Source organism: Zonotrichia leucophrys, chromosome 28 (assembly GCF_028769735.1).
Source record: "Zonotrichia leucophrys gambelii isolate GWCS_2022_RI chromosome 28, RI_Zleu_2.0, whole genome shotgun sequence".
NCBI lineage: Eukaryota > Metazoa > Chordata > Aves > Passeriformes > Passerellidae > Zonotrichia > Zonotrichia leucophrys.
Window position 1 is genome coordinate 935,776 of NC_088197.1, and position 21,193 is coordinate 956,968.

The following is a 21,193-nucleotide window of genomic DNA, read 5'->3' on the forward strand; positions in this document are numbered from 1 at the left end:
CACGTCCCTGTGTCCCCTTCCCGGCCCCGCTGTCACCGCACGGGACGGGGGCGGCTCCTCCGGGACCCCTCCCCACCGCAGTTCAGGCACTTGACGCGGGGCCGGGGGCTCCGGGGGGCTCCGGGGGGCTCCGGGGGGCTCCGGGGGGGGCTGGCTCTGCCCTCGCCGTCGCTTGGGCTTCTCTGCTCCATCCTTTTGTATCCAAAAAAGAAAAAAAGAAAAAAAAAAAAAAAAAAAAAAGCCAAACCCAAAAAAAAAAAAACAAAACCACCAAACCCAAAAACCCCAAACCAGCCGTCCCGGCAAGCCGGTGCCGGGGACTCCACCTCCTCCTCCTCTTCCTCTTCCCCTTTTTTTGTGATTTTGTTTTCTTTTCTCTTCTTCTTTTTCCTCTTTTTTTTTTTTTTTTTTTTTTTTTTGATGATTCCCTCTTAAAAGTGCATTTCCTACAAAATGTGCAACACGAGCGCACCCTGCCTCCCCCCCGGTACCTGTCCACAGGAATGCATAGCTCAAACACACGGACGCACGGCCCCCTCCCGCGGAACCCCCGGGCGCGGGGACACGGCTGGGGACACGCTGGGGACACGGCTGGGGACACGCTGGGACACGCTGGGGACACGGGGACACGGGGACACGGCTGGGGACACGGCTGGGACACGGGACACGGCGGGACACGGCTGGGGACACGGCTGGGGACACGCGGGGCCCGGGCCGGTGCAGACTTGGGGGAGGGAGGAAGGCGACCAGAGAGATGGTGACCGGTGCCTCGGCGCGACCGTGGCCGCCGGGCTGCGACAGTCCCCGAGCCGCGTCCCCGATGGAACCGGGGTGCCACCGCCGCTGTGACGCGTGGGGCGAGGTGGGAGCGTCCCGACACCGACACCGACACCGTGTCCGAGCGGGAGCCGAGGTGCCACCGCCGCCGCGACCATCCCGGCCGTGCCCACGCACCCGCTGGGGTCACAACCCCCCTCCTCCTGTGCCACCCGCTCGATCCACCGTGCCACCGCACGAGCGTCACCGCAGCGCGATGTCACCGTCCCCGGGGCGCTCGCACAGCACCGAGCGCCTCCCGCCCGACCGGGAGCGCGGGGCTGCGGCAGCGGGAGGGGTTCCCGGGAGGGGCTCCCCGGCCCAGCCCCACGAACCCCCGACAGTCTGGGGCCGGGGGGGTCGGCGGGGGAGGTTTTGATCTTTTTTACTCACATAGAGGCAAGAACGAGAGAGTCAAAGCCGTTTGCATATTCGGCGAGCGGCCGGCGGGGCCGGGAGGCAGCGCTGGCACCGCTCGGGTCAGGTCTCAGCGCGGCGCCGGCCCACGGGGTAAATAATAGTGTTTTTTCTTTCATTTTTTTTCTTTTTTTCCTGTTTCTTTGTTTTCTGGCGCATCGCCGGGGTGGGGGGAAAGGTCCTCCTGGGATGGGTTGTTGGTTTGTTTGTTTTTTTGTTTGTGGGGTTTTGTTTTTTTTTTTTTTCCATTTTAAAACAGTTTGACCCTTTTCCTTCTTCCTTTCCCTTGCTCTTTCCTTCGGGTGTGGGTTTTGCTTGTCGTCGTCGTCGTCGTTGTCGTCGTCGTGAGGCCGCGCTCTCCGTCGTCACCGCAAGGCTGGGCCTGGTGCTCGGGGACGGGGATGTTCCTCTGGGGGTGCCTAAAGCAGAGAAGGGAGGCGAAGGGGCGGCACGGCGGCGATTATCCCAGGTACCAGGACTGCCGGAGAGAGGAGAGAGGCCGGCGTTAGTGCTCTGCCCCGGGGCTGCCCCGTCCTCCCGCCGCTCCCACAGCCCGAGGCAGCCGCCCCTGTTCTGCCCCTGTGCTGTCCCTGCGCTGTCCCCGCGCTGTCCCTGTTCTGTCCCCGCGCTGTCCCCGCTCGGCGCACGGGGCTCGCTCCCCACTCCTGCGCTGAGTTTGTCCGTCCTCCGCACCGCGGCCACCCGCGCTCCCCTGGGGCCGGTCCCTCTGCACCTTCACGGCAAAGGGAGGCTCTCCCAGGGCCACCTGGGGACAGGTAGGGGGGTGGCACGGCTGGGGACCCCGCGAGGTGGCCCCCTGCCACCCTCCCATTGTTTCCCCCCCAGCCCCAAGTTCAAGTTCATTCCCGATTACCTCATGTCTGGTTTCCGTTGGAAACGAGACAGCTCGGGGCCGCTGCTTCCCTTAACCCTTCCAGGCCCCGCCACACATGACCAGAGCGTGGCAGGTCTCAGCTGCCCCTCTGGGACACCAGCTCCTACCCCGTGCCTCAGTTTCCCCTGGCACGGCATCCTCGAGCCCTGGGAGCCTCCCTGAGCATGACTGGGGACACCCATTCACAGGGACCCTGGGGGTCCTGGGGCTGCGAGGGGCTCTGACCCCTGTCTCCGGACAGGGACTCTGGCCCATGCTCTTCCAAGGCTCTCCTGGTGCTGCCCAGGTCTCCTCTTTAGGGACCCAAGGCCATTGGAGGGCTGCCCACCCCATGTGCAGGGCTGGGGAAACTGAGGCAGGGTGGGGGGTGTGATCAGAGCCGGGTCCCCCACGTTTTTCCTCTGGAACGGCACAGCACCCTCGGGTGTCCCAGCTCATGGTTCCCAAATCTCACAGCCTGGCACAGCACAGCACCCCCAGGTACCCTCTGTCACTGCTCACAGCCCCCAGTGCCCACCTGGCACAGCACAGCACCCTGAGCACCCCCCGAGCCAGGGCAGTACCCCAGGGCGCCCCAGCATGGCACTGTCCACACCCCATCCCTCTGTCCTGTCACCTGTGTCACCTGCCAGGCAGGACTGCAGCTGCCCAGGCCAGACCACTCGTGCCACGAGTGAGGCCAGGAGCTGCCACCCCATGCTGGCACCATGGCGCTGCCTGCAGCACCAGTGCCAGCTCTGGAACCCAGGACTAATGGAATGCCCCTGGAAAGGCAAACACACCTCCTGCTGCAGCTGGGGTGGCCACGGGCACAGCTGAGCGACAGCAGTGCCCATGCCCACACTGAGAGGGACCCACGGCCCTGGTGCTGCCCCTTTGGGGATGTCCTGGGCACCTAGGCAGGGTGGTGCCACGTGGTGCCAGGCAGGACACAGCCAGAACACGGCAGTGACCTCTCTCTATGACTGGTGGTGGCCCTGAGCCACCAGCAGTGCCTAAAGCCCTGGCACCGGGTGCCCACAGCGAGGATATCACAGCAGCAATGCCCAGGGGCCACAGCGGTGATGCCAAGGCAGTGATGCTCACAGCAGCAAAGCTGGCAGTGCCAGTGCCAGAGCTGCAGTGCCATGGTGGTGATGCCCACGGTGGCACTGCACATGGAAATAACCCCACAGTGGTGACGTACACAGCAGTGGTGCCCAAAGTGGCATTGCCACAGTAGCAACACCCATGGCAGTGATGCCATGGCGGGGATGTCCACAACAGCAATGTCTGCAGTGGCCAGGCCGGTGGTGGCAATGCCCACAGCGGTGATGCCACTGCTGTGGTGACACTCCTCGTGGCCTCAGACATGGTGGCAAGGCCACAGCAGTGATGGCCACAGAGGTCACATCCACAGCAGCAATGTCCCACAGCAGTGATGCCACAGTGGCGATACCCACGGTAGTGCCCACAGCAGCAATGCCCACAGGAGCAACAAACATGGCAGCAACGCCACGGCGGTGATGCTGTGGTGGCAAGGCCCATGGCAGTGATGCCACGGTGGCAATGCCCTCAGCAGCGATGCCATGGCAGTGATGCCACGGCAGGGGCGCCCACATCAGCAATGTCACATCAGCGACAGCCACAATGGCAATGCCAGCACTGGCCATGCCCACGGTGATGCCATGGCGAGGGTGCCCGGGGTGAGGGCAGGAGGGTCCCCCCAGCAGCATCCCCGCTCTCACCTGTGCCTGATAGATACTCCCAGGATCCCTTGGTCCTAATCCCACGAAGGAACGGTTCGCAGGGGGCGTGCCTGGTGCAGAGTAGGCTGGGGAACAAACGAGAGCTCATTAACGGGGCTGTGGGTGGCACTGCCATTGTCCCCCCAGGGGCCAGGCCCGGCCCTCTCCCTGGCACTGCTGGGACGGAGCTCCCTGGCACCCGGTGCTGGCGACCAGGCGAAGTCCCTGGCTGTGACCTGCTGGCAGGCGGATGGAGCCCAGGGTGCTGCACCCACGGGTGCTGTGCTCGGACGGTGCCACCCTGAGGCTGGAGGGGCGAGGTGCCCCGGGGTGCAGGCGCAGATGGTGCCCAGGCTGTGCCCGCGCTGTGGCTCCCGGAGCTGAGCTGCCACGGGGAGAACAATGGCAGTGTCCAGTTCCACTTGGCCACGTCACCCTGCTGCCACCTCCATCCCTCAGCTGGGGATCCAGCAGTGGCACCTCCAGCCCTGCTGAGCCTCTGGGTTCAGCCCTGCTGGAAGCAGAGTGCTGCCAAGGGGAATGGGGGATTTGGGGACAGCCGGTGTCCTCCTAACGCGTCCTGCCCTGAGCCTGCAGGAACTTGCACTCCTCTGTCCCTCCCCAAGGCTGTGACCCCATAATCAGCCAGGCCATCCCATGCTGTTCCCTCCAGATTGTCCAGGCTTTGGCTTCTCCATGCCATGGGATCTCCACACCTGCTGACCAGCTGCTGGCAATCAGCCATGGCCCATTACCCGGGGACAACGGCTCCATCAGGCAGGGCTTGACTGTGTGGGGACACAGCAGCCACGTGGGGTGCCATGTCCCATGGGTACAGCAGGATGGGAACAGGAACAACCCCCTCACAGAGTGCGGCGACGGCACAGTGTCCCACCACTGCAGCACAGGCTGGGGTGACACCAACTCCCCTCTGGCTGTTGGGCCCAGCACCCAAAACCCTCCTGGCCAAGGCACTTATGGCCCCAGAGGTGCAGGGGAGACCAAGGAATTTGTCAGCCACCGTGCTGACAACCCCCGGGTACCACCTGCAAAGAGCTCTGGGGACCCACACACAGTCCCTGCTCTGGTGCCACCTCACACAGTCCCTGCTCTGGTGCCACCTCACACAGTCCCTGCTCTGGTGCCACCTCACATCCCCAGCCAGAGCAGAATCCCCGCTGCCAAGGACCCCCATGGCAGCAAGAGTCCAACACCACACACCAGGCACACTGCCCCTAGTCCCAGTGCCACCCGCGTGCCAGCTGCTCCCTGCTCCCGGCAGCACAGCCACCACCATGGTGGGACAAACAGACACGGAGAGACCATGGCCTCTCCCACAGCACTGCCCACACCGAGGGTCTGGGCAGGACACTGCTTTGGAGAGCCCTGCCACGGCTCCACTCATGCTCAGAGGGACAAGGGGCTCGAGCTGGTCCCCGGGACCAGCACACAACCCCTTGGCTCAGCGGCCACGGCGGCCACCGGCCCAAGCCCTGTCCGCTCCGACCTGCCTGAGACCCAGCAAACTCATGGCGTGCCGGCTGCCGCCCTCTCCCCGGCTGCGGGGAGGCCACCTCCGCCAACATCCCCCCAGCCCGGGACAGGGGGACACCCTGGGGGGCTGGGAGAGGAGGGGCCAGCCGGGCCGGGGAGCAGGGGGGCGCCGCGGGTGCTTACTGGGTGATGTCGGCGAGGTCGTCCCTCCCTCGGAAGTTGTCGTGGTGGATTTGGTGTCAGGAGAGACGGCCAAGCGGGGCATGCCGGGGGGAGGTGGCGGCGCCAGCATCTGCGTGGGCAGGTAGTGGCTGGGCACTTTCACTTGACCACTTCCATTTAACTGGGGACAACACAGACAAAAAACAAACAGCACAAGCCATTAGGATGCACGCGCACAGCAGCACGGCCGGGGAGCCCCGGGGACAGCCCCGGCACAGGCAGGGGTGTCCCTCACTGCACACATGAGTTTGGTGGGTCTCAGAGCAGCCCTGAACGGTCGGCGCTGGCAGCAGGCAGGAAATGACGGCGGGACAGGAGGGGTTTGGGGGCTGTGGGGGCCACGCTCCGTGGGGTCATGGCCCAGAGTGGCGCACGCTGCAGCTGGGACCCCTCTCTACAGTGACAGGGGGTCTCTGAAGCACTCCTCCGAGGGGTAGGGGCACCCAGAGCCTCCAAAGGCTCCTGCACCACTGCTCCGTGCCCAACCTGGCCGTGGGCTGCTCCTGATCTGGTGTCCAACAGCCCAACACTGAGTCACCGCGCAGGGGAGCAGTGGCCATGCCCCTCAGCCTGGCATCAGCCCCTGCTGGAGAGGGGGAACAGGAAAGTGGGGGGCAGAGGTCAGTCAGAGGGGCTCCCCAAGAGCTCTGCATCTGGGAGGACAAAGGGGGGCACAGGGCAGTATGGGAGCAGGAACACCCCCAGGCTCTGGCTTTGGGTATAAAGGGTGCCCTTCACGGGGTGTGTGGGGTGCTGGGGTGTGTTGTGTGTTGTGGGGTGATGGTTTGGGTGCTGCACTCACTGGGTGCTGTGTGTGTGCTGGTTACAGAGGCTGTTTGGTGATGGGAGCGTGGGCTGTGGGATGATGGCAGCGTGGGTGTGTGGGGTCCCATGGCTGTGGGGTGCACTGGGTGCATGGGAGTGCAGGGCACTGTGGCAAGGGAAGGCCCACAGCAGCACAGTGTGGCTCTGCCACCTCTGTGGGGACACTGGGGACATGGGTACAGCTCCAGAGGAGCTGACAAGTCACCCATGGGCTCTGCAGGTGGATGGGGCACGTCAAGCCCATCACTCTTCAGGACACGCTGGCGGACGGTGACTCCAGGAGATGGTCACACACCCCTGGCACACACCTTGCTCCCCCAACACCCCAACACCGGCTGACGGCTCAGCCCCCGCACCCCAACACCCGCGGTGCCCCGTGCTGGGCCGGGGCACAGCACCTCCATCGCCGCACACACGAGGCGCCAACACGGAGCAGGCGCGGCAGCTCCCGAACCAACGCACGGCACGGCTGGAGCTCAGCCCCACAGAACACCCGCCGGTGCCAGCGGCACACCCCGACCCCCCCGTGCGGCGGCAGAGGTGACAGCGGCGGCGCCGGTGCAGGGGACTCTCGTCGGGCAGCCCGGCTGGCAGCAGCCCCCGGTGCCCACGGACAAGGCTGCGTCCTTACCGGTCCGGGCTGCTGGTTGGACGGGTCGCAGGCCAGCGAGACGAGATCTTTGAGCGGGTCCTGCGGGTTGAGATGAGGCGGGTACCGGATGGCCGTGTGCGGGAAGTAGGTGGAGGCCGTCTGGGGAAGGATGGAGGTGGTGGGGAAATGCAGCGCAGACGATGGGTGCGGGCTTCGGGCGATACCTGCGGGCGACAGCAAAAGGGGACACGCAGCTGTGTCACTGGCTAGTGGCTGCCCCAGCCCCCCGACCCCTCAGCGCTCTCTCTGTGCCTCGGTGTCCCTGGCAGGACACTCACCACTGTGCACAGCGATGACGGGACGGTGGTGCTGCGTGAAGCTGCTCAGCCGGGGCGAGGAGTCCTGGGGTGATGGGCTGTTGAAGGGGGACTTGTCCATCTCTGTCTTCTTCACAGTGGGGGAGATGCCTGGGGAAAGCAGGGTGCAACGTCAGGACCCCGAATCCCATGGCTGCTGCCATCTCAGTGCAGTGTTGGGGGAGCTCATTCCGGGGGCAGGGGGCACCCCGGGGTCAGGGTGGGCATGGGGAGGGTGGTGGTGTGAGCGTGTGTGTGTGCTGGCAGGAGGTGGGCACCTCTGAGGGCACACCTGTGTGCATGAATGAGTGTGCATGTGTGTATGTACCAGCACAGCTCTGTACCTGTGTGTGTACTCAGATGTGTGCTCCTGCAGGTGTGTGTATGTGCGTGCACACAGCTCTGTGCGTGTGTGTGTCCCACCCTGGTGGCAGAAGTGGGTGCCCTCACGGATGCCACTGTGACCCTGCAGCCCCCACATGGCACCCACCTCCCCTGGCACATGGGGCTGGGGGCTACAGGAGCTCCTGGGGAGGCAGAGAGGTGCCAGCAAGGGGGTGACCACCCCAGAGCCCCCTGGCAGCAGTGGCTGCCCAGGTCCCCGAGGCCACCCCAGGGCACGGGGCTGAGTGGGGGGGTGGCAGGCACGTTAATCCCCTGCCTTCGTGGCTTTAGCTCTGGCCATTTGGCCCGGGCCTGGTAATGGGTTTAGCCCTTTCTCAGTCGGGCGTTAGGAGGATTTCCCAGAACATCCCGTACAGGATTGCCAAGCGCCCTCCCCGCCGCCAGGGCTGAGCCCCCCCTGCCAGCCACCCTCACCCCTGCCCGGGTCAGGGCACAGATGCCCTGGCACAGCTCCCTCCTGCCTCCATGCACCATTTTGGGGAGGGGGCTGCACCTTCCCCAGGCCCCTCCCTGCACCAGCCCCACGGGGCAGGATGGGGTACAGTCCCTAAACACACGGGACACAGTTTGGGGGCTGGAGCTGCATCCCCCAAATCTCCTTCCAACAGGATTGGTGCCTCCAGCCCTCCAGCCAGGCACCCCCAGGCTCTGGCAGGGCTGGGGGGCTGCTGTGGAGCCCACCCCACTGCTGGGGGAGGCAGGAGAAGAGCCAAGCGAGGAGGAAGAGGAGCAGCTTCTTTGCCTGCACCTCGGGGTGTGGGAGCTGCTGTGCCAGCCCTGCAGCATCACTTTAATTAGCCCAGCCCCCCCCTTTCTTAATGAACAGCTAATTGGGGCTTGTCTAGACAGGAAAGAGAAAAAAACCGCCAAGCCAGAAAGCTGTCCACAGTGATGTGGGGCTGGGGGAGCCGACCTGGGGCTGGGAGAGGCTGGTGTGGGGCTGCCAGACCAGCCATGGGGCTGGAGGCTGGGCCGGCCCTACACAGAGAACCCGTGTTGAAATAGGGGTCCCTGTAGCAACACCACAGTCCCCACAGAGCCCTGCCCAAAGTGGGGGGGCACAGACACACCTGGGCACCTATGGAAAGCCTGTGCCTAAATCAGGGGGGCTTGACAGCAACCCCACAGACCCCATGGAAAAGCAGCAGGAATGTTCTGGGGGATTTGAGGGTGGTACTGCAGCTCCCATGGCTGGTGTGCCCTGACCTTAAGGCCCATAGGGACACTGGGGCACAGACAGGGCCCAGATGGTCACACGGGGTTCTGGCAGGGGTTTGCAGAATGCTGGGAGCAGGATGGGGGCCCTGGGCACAGGAAGGCACTGGTAAGGAGCTGGCACCTACCCCCTTCCATGTCTTCTGTCCAGTTGCGGCTGCTGCTGGTGGGGGAGTTGGAGGAGGTGTAGTACTCGCCCCCAGGGCTGGTGTCAATGTCATCCTCCATGGACCCCGACTTGTGCCGTTTGCTCCTGGGGACAGGGAAGGGTCACAGAGTCACGGAGTGGTCTGGGTTGGAAAGAACCTTAAAGCTCATCCCATTCCACCCCTGCCATGAGCAGAGACACCTTCCATCATCCCAGGCTGCTCCAAGCCCCGTCCAATCTGGCCTGGGACACTGCCAGGGATCCAATGGCAGACACAGCTGCCAAGGCCTCCCCGCCCTCCCAGGGAAGTGAACCCATCTAGCCCTGCCCTCTGGCAGTGGGAAGCCATTCCCCCTTGTCCTGGCACTCCATCCTTTGTCCAAGCTTCCTCTCCAACTCTCTTGGAGCCCCTTTAAGCACTGGAAAAAGCTCTGAGCTCTCCCTGGAGTTTTCTCCACGCTGCACAGCCCCAGCTCTCCCAGCTTGTCATGGGTAGTGCCAGCCCGTGGCAGGACTTGGCTGCCCCTCGCCTTCCCCACGGCTGTGCTGGGGCTGGCCCTGGCACCACCCTGCGGTGGCACAGCCCTGGTGGCACCTACCCGCTGGAGGAGGTGCTGGGCAGAGTCCTCCTCATGCCGGTGCTGGAGGGGTTCAGGTCATAGGCCAGGTGGCCCTGCAGCTCCCCCAGGGAGAAGTTTGGCCCTGTGCCCGTCACCACCGGCGCTGCAGGGAGAGAGAGAGGGGGGTCACTGGGGCTCGGTGGGGAGGGGAGCCCCAGCCCATTGTAGGGTGAGGGGGCTGTTGGGACACTGCTGTGCCCAGGCACATCACAGTCACACTCACTTCGGGACACCTGGATGAGCTCGGTGACACTGAACACCCCCGAGGTGACGAAGCTTTCCTGGAAGTCTGTCGAATCTGTGTGGGAGAGAGGAGGACGTGCTGAGGGGGCAACAGGACCACCCCTGCCACCCTGCACTGCCTTGAGGGCACCCCAAATTCCATCCGTCCCCCTCCTCAGCTTCCACTCCACTTCCTGCTCCAGCAAGAGCACCCCAATTGGTTCTGTCTGCTGAAGATGCCCTGGACCTGCTCAGTGCCTCAGTTTCCCTGTGGCCAAGAGAGGTGGCAGGGCTTGAGGCTTCACCCTCACCACGGGGGCTCTATGGCAGCTGCTGTCCCCAAGGGCTGTGGCCTCTGTGGGACTCTGCTGAGTGTAGGACAAGGCTAAGGCTATGCCCAGCTCATTGCAGGGGCCAGGCAGTGGCTGGCAGCTTGATCATTTGTCATAGGCCCCCCTCCTCCGCCATGGCAGGGACCCTGGGGACAGTCTGGGGTGTCCCTTGTCCTTTTCCCAAGCGCTGCCCTCTGCACTCACCCAGCGTGATGGGTTTGCTGTCCTCCTGGTCCGAGCCAATGCCTGTCCGGGGGCTGCTGCTCTGCTCTGCATCTGCAAGAGGCAAAGCCCAGGGTGAGCCCCCTGTGCCAGTGGCAGCCTCCAGGCTGGTGTGAGCCAGGGGTGCCACCAGCTGACTGCCCTCCTGTTGCCCTACTGGGGGAAACTGAGGCACAGGCCTGCCCAGCAGCTCTCACCACACAGCAGGGCCATCACCAAGCTGGCATGTCCCCAGCCACTGAGGAACAGCCACCAACCAGCCCCCCTTGCTCTCCTTGCCAGTGACAGGAGCAGGGACAGCCTCACATGCAGGGTCTGAGCAGGAGTGGGAACCCCAGGGCAGGGCTGGGTGATGCTCCCCTGTCCCTGCTCCTGCCTCCTCTCCTCTCTCCAGCCACAGCCGTGACCCAGTGCTGCCCCACCAGGCAGTGTCACCGCAGCATGGCACAACCTGTGGCCTTGTCCTGCCTCTGCCCAGCTCCTGCAGGGCAGCAGGGCTTGGGAGAGCACCTGCTCTGACCTCTGAAGCCCTGTCCAGCCCTGCTCCCTCTTGGCTAAAAGTATCCTGGCTCAGACGCTGAGCTCAGCAGCCCTGGCACGGCATGGCACAGCCCAGACCCTGCAGTCAGGAGCATCCTTCATCACCTGGCTGCTCCCAAAGCCCCTCCATAACTTTTGCCATACATTTCTCCCCCATACTCCTTCTTCCCTCTGTTTCTCCATTCTCCTCCTCCCACCCCTTGGCCTCCGGCATTTCTCTCTGGCAGCCTTGGCAGATGTCAGGAAAGGGCTGAGACAATCCAAAAACACCAACAAAACCACGCAGCTGCAACTGCCAGCCCATGTGCCCGCCTTGGGATTTTTCCCTTTCTCCCTGCTTTTTCTCCTCCTTTTTCTCCCCTCAAGTCCCTTGCACTCACATGTGGCTCCCAGACTGGCTGGGCAAGTTATCAATGTGGGCCCCATGCCACCCTCCACCCTGACACCCCTGTGTGCTGCCCACCAGGCAGGTTATCCATGGGGGCGGTGGGACTGTGCCACCTCCCAGCCTGACACCACGCTGTGCCCACACCCCCGGGACGGCTCAAGGCCGATGCCAAATCAGCCATTTTGTCTCCCTGCCCAGCTGCCGCCACCCCCTCCAGCCATCCCGTGCCAGCCTGGCACCACGCTGGCAGCGCCATGGCATCCTGCCCTGATGCCGCTCACCGCCACCAGCCCCCCCGTGCCCGCACCCCAGGCTCCCTCCAGGCAGCCATTTTAGGGAGCAGAAACTCCCCCTGGAGACGGGTGCAGGGTTCTTCCCTTCTCTCCATTTCTCTTTTTCCCCCATTTTGAAGCGGCTGCGAGCCCAAGTATCGGGGTGTGGGTGGTGGGAGCGAGGGGGGCACAAACCAGCGGGGACGGGGGAGTGGCTGGGGACCCCCCCGCGCATCCACGGGCACCGCGTGGCCGGACACGGCCCCTCCTCGCCTCTAAAAACAACAAATCTGGCGGCAGCTCTGGAAGTGGTTAGCGTGGAGCCCGGCCAAGGCGCGGGACGGAGGCTGGCGGTCACAGCCTGAGGCCGGCCCGGCTCCCCACAGCCCCCAGCGTGGCCTCAGGGCTCCCAGGGACCCCGATGCCTCCCAATGGCCCCACCTGCCCGGCCCGGGCTGCTCGGCCTCTGGGTGCCTCCCCAGGCCGTGCCCTCGGCTGGTGCCACTGAGGTGCCCACGCAGGACCCAGGGACCCCCACCACTCGTGCTGAGGTGCCCCACATGAGCTTTGCCCACACCAAACCACCCCAGTTCCCCCAGGGCACTCGGGAGGGCTATCCCCGGCTCCGGGTGTCCCAGGTGGGCCCCACGGCCCTGGACCCCCACACAATCCCACAGCACCGCCCTGACCCGGCACCGCCAGTGCCCCTCACCGACCCCTGCTGCTGAGGGACCCTGGGGAGCTGTCCCCAAACCGAGCATTCGGCTCCCCTGAGCAGCAGCCGGGACTTCCCCGAGCTCGGAGCTCCGGCAGCGGGGCCGGCCCCTCGCTGCCCCCTCAGTCCGGGCTGATGGAGGCGGTGGATGCGAGGCGGGGGCCGGGGCTCGGCACCCCCGGCGCTCCCCGTGGCTGGGCGGGCGAGCTCGCCAGCAGATTTCTGGCTGCCTCCTCGGCGCGGGGCGGCCGGGCCAAGCGCTGCTCTCACCGCCATGTGACGGCCGCCTGCGCCGGCTGGCGCGCTAAAATGGCGAAGGGAGCCCCGGGCTCACGGGCCGCGCTCCCCACAAGGGGTGTTTGGGGGAGACTCCAAACCCAGGGCCCAACAAGTGGCCCCACTGCACCAGAGAGGAGAAAGAAGCCTGTAAAGCTCCCCCATGCCCTCGCTGCTTCGTCGATTCTGCGCCCTCCACTCCCCCTTCGGGAGGCCGGGATGGGGGATGGAGGTGGGGGTGGTCCTGCTGCCAAACTGTGGGGAGCTCAGCGGGGAGGGGGTTCAGTGCCGGGGTCGTCTCCAGCGAGGCACAGGAGAGTGCTCAGTGCCCAAACAGGTCGATCCAATCTCTTTTAAAAATAGCCAAGTGTGTGCCCGGGGGGGCGCGGGCTGCCTGGGCTCCGGGCCGCGCTGGCAGCCTGGCCCGGTGCCACCCATTGAATTACGGATCCCGCACCCCGGCCCCGCTGGCTGGCACGGTGCCCCCGGGCCCCAAGCGACACCCGCCCGCGGTCTCAGCGCGTGGGAACGACCCCCGGGCAGCAGGGCCGGCCCCGGGGGGTGTCACTGCAGGCCGGGTGCCCCCCGGGGCTGGCGCAGCTGCGGGAGAGCCCTGGCTCGGTGCCCGAGCGCTGACGGTAACAGGGCACGGTGTTACCGGCAGCGGCGCGGGCGCAGGCGCAGAGCTGGAGGATGCCGGGGCTGGGGGAGCTGCTGGCGCCGGTGTGAGCAGTCCCAGCCCCACATCGCGGGCAGCAGCCTTCCCCCTTTTCCCCAGCTCTGCCAGCCGAGGGCAGGGGATGGGAGAGAGTTGAACACTGCTGTCTGCAGGCTTCTGCCCCGTGCCTCAGTTTCCCTTGGGGCTGGCTGGAGGGAAATTGCCCCCCTGCCTCATGTTCCGTGCCACAGAGCCCCAACACCTCCTCAGGTGTCACTGCACTCCTCCGGCTGCCCACGGCGACAGCGTGGACCAGTAGGGCCCGGAGTGAATAGCGTGGTCAGGGTGGAAGATCCCTGGAGAGCGGAGGGAGCCAATGTGCCGTGGGGCAGATCCCACTGCAAGGGCTGGGGCGAGCGAGGCTGGGGGAAGGTGTGATTTGGGGGCCCTGCCCTGTCAGAGCCCCAGAAAGCTCCTCATCCCAGTCTCGCAGTGACCCCAGGTCCGAGCGGCACCGCCTGTTCCGCTGCCCGTCCCACTGTCCATCCCTCTGCCGCCAGGCTGGGGTGGCCCTTACATAAACCCGGAACAGTCCTGCTTGTGTAACCTCCTTTATATAATACCCTGAACCGCCGCGTGTGCCGGGTAAATCCTGGCTGAGCCGGGCCGGCCGGCGCGCCGGGGCGCGGGACCCCCTCCCGCTCCGTGCCGCGCCCCCCGCCATGCCCGGGGACCTGCGGGGTGAGGCGGCTCCGCTGGGCCCCGGCCACCAGCGCTGCGGGGGCGGCAGCGCCTCCTCCCCCTGCCGAGCGGAGCCCCGGGGAGGTCCTGGCCGGAGGCATCCCCCGAGGTGGCGGGGCGGTGGCGGGGGGGACGGACGCGCCCCGCTGCCACGTACGCCGGCCGCGGCCAGCTGGCCCGGGCGGGAGCCTGGGAGGCGCGAGCACGTTGGCCGGCGGCTGCGAGCGAGCGGCGCTGGGAGCGAGCGCGTTTGTCCTCGGCCGACCCCGGCCGGCACGGGGAGATGGCAGCGGCCGGGGGGAACCCCCCCAGGAGGGCGGCGCGGCCGCCCCCTCGCTCAGCCCTGCCAGGCCTGGGCTCCATCCAGGGCTGCCGGCGTCCGCGGAGGCGAGCGGGGACAGATGGCAGCGGGGAAAGGGATGGGGAGAGCGGGACAGACAAAGGGAAGGCTGAGCCCCCCCTTCCCCGGGACTCTCCCCTGCGGGGTGCTGGCATCCAGCCCCCGCGCCCTGGGCTGGGGGTACCTGGGGGCGCAGCTGCAGGGAGGGGGTGGGAGAGAGGACAGACGGATGGGAGAGGGAAAGGAGAGAAAGGAAGGGAGGGAGGGAGAAAGGAAGGAAGAAATTAAGGTGGAGAGAAAGGGAAAGGAAAAGGGACAGGGAAATATGCTGCCACTATCTTGCTGCCCCAGCAATTCCAGCCCTGTGGCAGAGCCCCACAGCACAGCCAGCGTCCCCCCCGAGTCCGATGTGCCCCCAACACGGCCCCTCCGATGCTCCCCCAAAAGCAGCCCCTGCACCACCACCACGCAGGGCTGAGGCAGCAGTTTTCAAGCCCCTCCTCAGGACTGGCCGAGACCCCAGTGCAGGGACCAGTGTGACAGGGGACCGTCCCCGTGCCCCAACTGGCAGTGCCAACCCTGATCGGGGGTGTAGGGGCGCACAGGGGGCTTGCCGGCGTCTGTTCCCCCCCTCCCGCGGCCACGGGCGGGAGGGAGCACCGTGGGCATCTGCCGCCCCAGCTGTCCCTTGCCAGCGCAGCACGAAGCCGGGCACCCGGCCAGGATGGCAACTGCGGCCCCGGGGAGGGCACGGCGCTTGCCAGCGCGGGGGGACGGCGGGTGGCGAGGGCGGGGGACGGCAGGTGCTCGTGAGAGGAGCTCGCTCATCTTTTATTCATCGGGTGCCTAACGGTGCGCGGAACCGCTCTGGCCCCTTGTCCCCTCGGGCGGCACAGGACGTGGCACCCCGTGCCAGGGCCCGGGCAGGCACCGCTCACGCTGCCAGGCCGAGCACGGCCCCGCTCGCTTCGGCGGTGACGCGAGGCCGGGGCTGGCAGCGGGCACTGCGGGGAAGCCGTCCGGCTCCGGCACGCCGCCGGCTCGGCGCACTGCGGGAGAGCCGGGGAAGCCCTGACCTCCCCAAGGTCGCCGGCACATCGATCCGGAGAGCTCGAGCACATGGAAACCGCCCCGGCCGTGCCAGCGCCGGGCTCGCAGCGGGGCCGCGCTCGGCAGCAGCGGCACCCCGGGCAGTGACGCTGCACAAGACGGGGGTGGCACCCTGGGGAGCCCCCTCCCATCCCGCTGCTGCAGCACACAGCCGTGGGGGCAGGAGCGCAGCCCCTGCGGGTTCTCTGCTGTCTCAAACCCTCGTGTCCTTTCTCGGGGGGTCTCCTCCTGGACTTGCTGGGCTCTGCCTGCCGCGTTCCCCTCAACCGCGGCCTCCCTGGCTGTTTGGCTGGGAGTAGAGATACCGGGAACAGAGGGAGGCTTTGCTCGTGTTCATCTGTGTGCTGGGGGGTTCTCCAGCCTGCCTGCCCACCGGTGCCCAGCTCTGCGAATGACAGATCCCAAATATTGTGAACCCCATCAATCTTCTCGTGACCCTGGCGATAAATATTTGCGCGGGGGCTGGCGGAGCGGCGGTGCCCGGGGAAACGCCTGCCCCTCCATCTGGAGGGGCTGAGCAGACGCTTGGCACGGCCGGCCTGGCACGGCCGCAGCGCGCCTGGGACGAGAGCCCTGGCACGGGCTCCCCGGCAGATTGGTGCCATCTGCCTCGCGCCGCACCCAGCGGTGAGGCTGGTGGGGGGAGATAAGGGGCTGCCAGGCGGTGGGAGACGCAGATGCTGGCACAGCGCGGGGGTCCCTGCCTCCCCCCAGGTGCTGTCTTCTGGCGGCGGCACGGCCGGGGCTGCCAGGAGCTCGATGCCACCCTGGGGCCCACGGCCTGCTTGCCCTGGGCACCCATCTGCTCCCACCCCGCTCGGCCTGGGGGCACTGCCGGGAAAAGCTCACTGCAGGGCAGAGCCTGGACCCCCCCTGCGCCCTGAGCATGGGGGCGCCGAGAACCTCAGGGGGGCCAGTACCGCCCCTGCTCTGCCTCTCCCCGGCTCTGGGAGCCTGGGTGGGAGGGGTGGGGTCCGAGGATGGGGGGCTACCAGCATGGGGATACAAGGATGCATGGATGGCGCTGCAGGGATGGAGGCAGCATGGTGAGAGCGCAGCAAGGGAGCCCGTGGAGGTGGGGAGCACTGGTGGGAGGTGCAGGGAGGGGGGCACTGTGCCCCCCACCCCCCAGACTGGCTGCTGCCGACAGGAGCTGCTGGGAGGAATCTCTCCGTAATGCTCCGAAGGTCCTGGCACCATCGGCTGGGGAGATTGATTACCATTTTACTGCAATGCTTTTGACTTTCACCGGCGACCTCCGAGCTCCCCCAGCCCCCCCGCCCCCCCCGCCGCACACCCAGCTCTGGGCTGCAGCGCCGTCCCCTCCCCCACTGCGGTGTGCACAGCCCAGCCCTCACCCAGCCCCGCACTCATCCCGCACCCATCCTGCATCCAGCCCGGCTCCCATCCTGCTCCCATCCTGCATCCAGCCCGGCTCCCATCCTGCACTCATCCTGCATCCAGCCCTGCTCCCACCCTGCTCCCATCCTGCACTGAGCCTTCATCAAACCTTGCTCCCATCCTGCATCCAGCCCTGCACTCATCCTTCAGCAAACCCTGCTCCCGTCCTGCTTCCAGCCCTGCTCCCATCCTGCACTCATCCTGCATCAAACCCTGCTCCCATCCCGATCCCATCCTGCCCCAAAGGTGCCGGGGGTGCTGTCGCAGGGCCGGTGCTGCTCTGGGAGGACTCCCTGCACCCCACGGCCACCCCAGGGGCCAGCAGGGCTGGGACGGGACCTTCCCGCAGCCTAGCACAGCTCCTGCCTCAGTTTGCCCACCCGGGGGCACGGAAAGCCGAGGACAGCAGGAAGAGTCGAGGGGCAGAGCTCGCCTTTGACATGGGCCTGGGGGGGCTGTCCGGGCGCTCAGCCCCTGCCAAGGCTGCCCCAGCCCGCGGGTGGGGAGCGCAGGGCCGGGGGCTCCTCCATCCCCCCCCTCCCCGGCGTTGCCAGAGCAGCGGCTGGGAAATTGTGCTGACACCGGCAAAACCGGGCGGCGGGGGCGGGGGAGCGCGGGCGCACGTGCTCGGGCTGATAACGGCGCTGCGGGGGCTGCGGGGAGCCCGGAGCGCCCGGCCGGGGGGGCTCTGAACGGGACGGAGCCTCCCAGCCCCCGCCTGTGGGGCTGCGGATGCTGCGGGGGAGCGGGCAGGCAGGAGCGGGCAGGAAGGAGGGAGAGGCAGAACCAGGCAGGAGGGGGCAAGAAGGAGGGAAGATGCAGAATCAGGCAGGAGGGGGCAGGTAGGAACGGGCAGTGTGCCGGGCAGGAGCAGGTAGGAAGGAGCAGGAGGGCAGCGTGTCGGGCAGGGAGAAGCTCGTGAGCCCACCAGGCTGTGGTACAGAGATCCCCAGCACCCCTCGAGTGCTGTCAGCAGCCTGGCCATGCCATGCACGGTCCCATCGATGTGGTGGCTTCTTCCCTGCCTCAGTTTCCCCACCAAGGTGGGAGGCCGGAGACCCCTCCCATCGGCCACAGCCTGACAGAACATGCCCACCGTGGGCTGGGACCAGGCCATGCCGAGCACCCAGCACCCTGCAGCACCCCAGGGGTCCCATGCTATTGCTCCTGACCCATGCTGGTCCCCCTTAACCAGGGCCAGAGCGACCTTAACAGTGAAAGTGAGAGGCTGCCAGGCCTTATCAGGGAGTATTTACAGCCGCTGTGTTCCCAATTAGACAGTCAGGTGACTGCGGCTGCTGGGGACCCAGACACCGGGGTCAAGGTCGCCGCTGGAGGGGCGGGGGTGGGAGAGGGGCAGCCACCTCCCGGGGACAGCAGCTGGACACGGCATGGCCAGCGAGGCACACCAGGTGGCAATGGGGACCCGCTGCAGAGGCTGTGGGGGTTCTGCTCCCTGCCTTCAGCCTGGCCACTGTAGGGCCCCCAGTCCAGCATCAGGGTGCCCCCAGTTCAGGGTGCTCCAGCCCAGTGTGACGCTGCACCTCCAGCTGAGCCAGCACAGCGTGCCCCCAGTCCAGCTCAGTGTGCAGCAGCCCCGTCCCAGTGAGTACAGGGTGCCCCCAGTTACAGCGTGCAGCAGCCCAGCCCAGCCCAGCACACACACCCCACTCCTGTCTGGGTGCACAGGGCACCCCCAGCCTGCACCCTGGGACCCCCTTCCCAGCAGGGCACCCATCCTTCCCGTGCTGGGTCCCTTGGTGCCACGGAGCGGGCAAGTCACGTGCATGGGCACAGGTCCTGGCAGCACACGTGCTGGCACACGGGGGCACGGCTGGGCAGACAGGTCCTGGCTGCACACGTGTGTGCAACAATGGATGTGCCCCACACCAGCCCAGGGTCCCAGCTGGGCCCTGGGGCAGGGTCTGGCCCTGGCTATTCCCTGCTGGAGGCTGTGCCCCACCTTTCCCCAGAGCCACGAGGGCCTGGTAGAAACCCCTTCCCTGGGTGGTGGGGGAGGTCACATGCCTGCCCTGCCTCAGTTTCCCCAGTGACACCCAGCATATCCCATGGATAGCTGGGCAGAGAGTGTGCCCACCGTGATTCACAACACTGGCACCTGATTTGCTGGCACTGCTGGCACCACAGTGGCCTCTGTGGTGTCACTGTCTGTCCCTGGGCTCTGGCCAGTACCAGGCAAAGAGCCACAGCCCCACGTTCCCCCTGCCATGGTGCTGGTGAGGGTGGGCTCACGGGGCTGGGGGACATCACCTGGTGCTGTGGGCATGGGCAGGAGGTGCTGCCAAGAGGGGACCAATATCCTGCCACCCCTGCACACCTGGGTAGCCTGGCCTGGCCAGAGGTGGCCAGGAGACCCTTGACTGCCCCTCCTGTCTGTGAGCCAGCCTTGTGCCACAGCCCAGCCCACAGCTGGGATCACACAGCAGCTCCCCTGGCCCCTCACACACCTGGGGGTGCTGGAGGATGGCAGGGTGAGTGGGGCACCCCAGCTGCTGTCAGGGTGTCTGTGCCACATGTCACCAGCCGAGGACAACAAACCTGCCCAGGTAAAATCCCTACACTGAGCCTCCCCTTCCCAGCATGTGGGGAGGTGATGTGAGCTGGTGGAGAGAACAATGGCTCAGGGACCTGAACTGAGAGAGAGAGAGCTGCTGCCTGCGCTGCACTCCGTGACTCAGTTTCCCCCTTTGGGAGCAGGTTTGACCCTCCTTGCTGCAATGAAAGCAGCCAGTTCTCCCAGCAAGTCCATGGCACCTCCAGGCAGGTGAAGGGCCAGGACCAGTATCCCCAGCAGGAGCTGCCCCCACCATTATTGCTGTGCCCTCCCCAGCCAGCCTCGCTGCCCTGTCCCTGCTCTGGCACCAAGGGGTTGGCACCATAGTCCATGGCAAATGGGCACTGCTGGACCTCCTCCAGCTCCAGCCCTTGGGGATGCACCAGGAACAGGCTGCCCCTTCCCTGCCCACGCTGCCCACTCACTCTGCTCAGCTAGGCACAGGATGTGGGGTTAGCTCTGGGTTTAACCCCCAAATCTCCATGCTGGGAATGCCCAGAGGCAGCAGCATCCTCAGGCACCTTTGTGTGCTGCTCCTGGGCAGCTGGGATCAGCCCTGGCTGGGGGAGAGGCGCCAGGGTGGGGGGCAGTTTGGAGAGGGAAGCACTGCGAGGTCTGCAATGGGAAAGGTGTTTGGGAGCGGTGTCCCCAGCTGGAGACGGGGATGGGACAGGTGGGGAGGGACAGCTAAAGCACAGGCAGGCCCTGCCCTGCAGGCACACAGCACCCACCTCTCTCACGGACGAAGTAGGCCAGGTAGAGGTCGAGCTCCTTGACGGAGACGCTGATGTGGTGGGGCTGGACGCAGAGGATGGGGTTGGTGCACTGGCCCGACTTGACCAGGCGCTCGCCGTCGGTGCTCTCCAGCGGGATCCCTTTGAAGAGGATGACCATGACCAGGTCCAGCCGCCACACCTTGTCCGCCTGCCGCAGGCAGTCGATGCGGCGCATCTTGCCCTTCTGGTCGGGGTTGGAGAGGACGCAGCACGAGGGCTTCTTGCCCGTGATGGAGAGCACGAAGTCCTCGCGGCACTCGGGCCGGATGTCCTTGCGCAGCTTGGCCAGGAGGCGCGAGGCCCATTTCTGCTTCACCTCCGGCTTCTCGCTCAGCAGCTCGTCCTTCACCGCCCTCTCCTCATCCTTCGTCATCCTCTTCTCGTGCTTCTTGAAGTACTTGCGCTTGCGGGCCTGCAGGTTGAACCAGGTGTAGGCAAAGGCCCTGACGTGGGGGAGCAGCGCCTCGATGAAGGGGTGGAACTCATCCTGTGGGAGCAGAGGGACAGGGGGTCACTCCTGGCCGAGTCGCTCCAAGCTCCCTCCCGAGGTGGCTGTGGAGCCCTGGGGACCTGCCAGGCTCATTCCCACTGCGCTGCATTCCAGTGCAACCAGAAGAAAAAGCTGTGGCAGAGGCACATGCCCAGCAGGGTCAGGGATCCTCTCACCACCCAGCGAGGTTATCCCCATTCCAGCAGACCTCCATAAATCCCACCTGCAATTTTCCCGAGCCAACAACCTGCAGGGAGTGGCTGGGCAGTACAGGAGCCAGTGCCACAAAGAGACAGGCTCCTGCACAGGGCTGGCCACCTCAGCAGCACCCGGACCCTCTCCCCTTTGCAGGATCTGCTCCCACCAGGTGCAGAAATCCCACCTGGAATCCCAGCTGACACTG

At 66.1% G+C, this 21,193-nt stretch overlaps 1 protein-coding gene across 8 annotated transcripts in view; it reads right to left on the reverse strand.

Moving 5' to 3' along the window:
- Positions 1-1,185: 1,185 nt before the first annotated feature.
- The window catches only part of NFIC (nuclear factor I C), a 38,032-nt gene continuing 18,024 nt past the window's right edge, over positions 1,186-21,193 (reverse strand). For 4 of the 8 annotated variants that reach the window (XM_064734065.1, XM_064734064.1, XM_064734066.1 and 1 more), the window contains exons 2-11: positions 20,256-20,787; positions 10,491-10,562; positions 9,956-10,030; positions 9,712-9,835; positions 9,093-9,217; positions 7,327-7,455; positions 7,028-7,212; positions 5,533-5,692; positions 3,856-3,941; positions 1,186-1,711 (exon numbers count right to left, since the gene is read on the reverse strand). In XM_064734065.1, coding sequence (XP_064590135.1) covers positions 1,694-1,711; positions 3,856-3,941; positions 5,533-5,692; positions 7,028-7,212; positions 7,327-7,455; positions 9,093-9,217; positions 9,712-9,835; positions 9,956-10,030; positions 10,491-10,562; positions 20,256-20,787 — 1,506 coding nt within the window. In that variant the 3' untranslated portion in view covers positions 1,186-1,693. The remainder of the gene's footprint in view (positions 1,712-3,855; positions 3,942-5,532; positions 5,693-7,027; positions 7,213-7,326; positions 7,456-9,092; positions 9,218-9,711; positions 9,836-9,955; positions 10,031-10,490; positions 10,563-20,255; positions 20,788-21,193) is intronic. The other 4 variants (XM_064734070.1, XM_064734069.1, XM_064734067.1 and 1 more) reach the window with 2 other exon arrangements.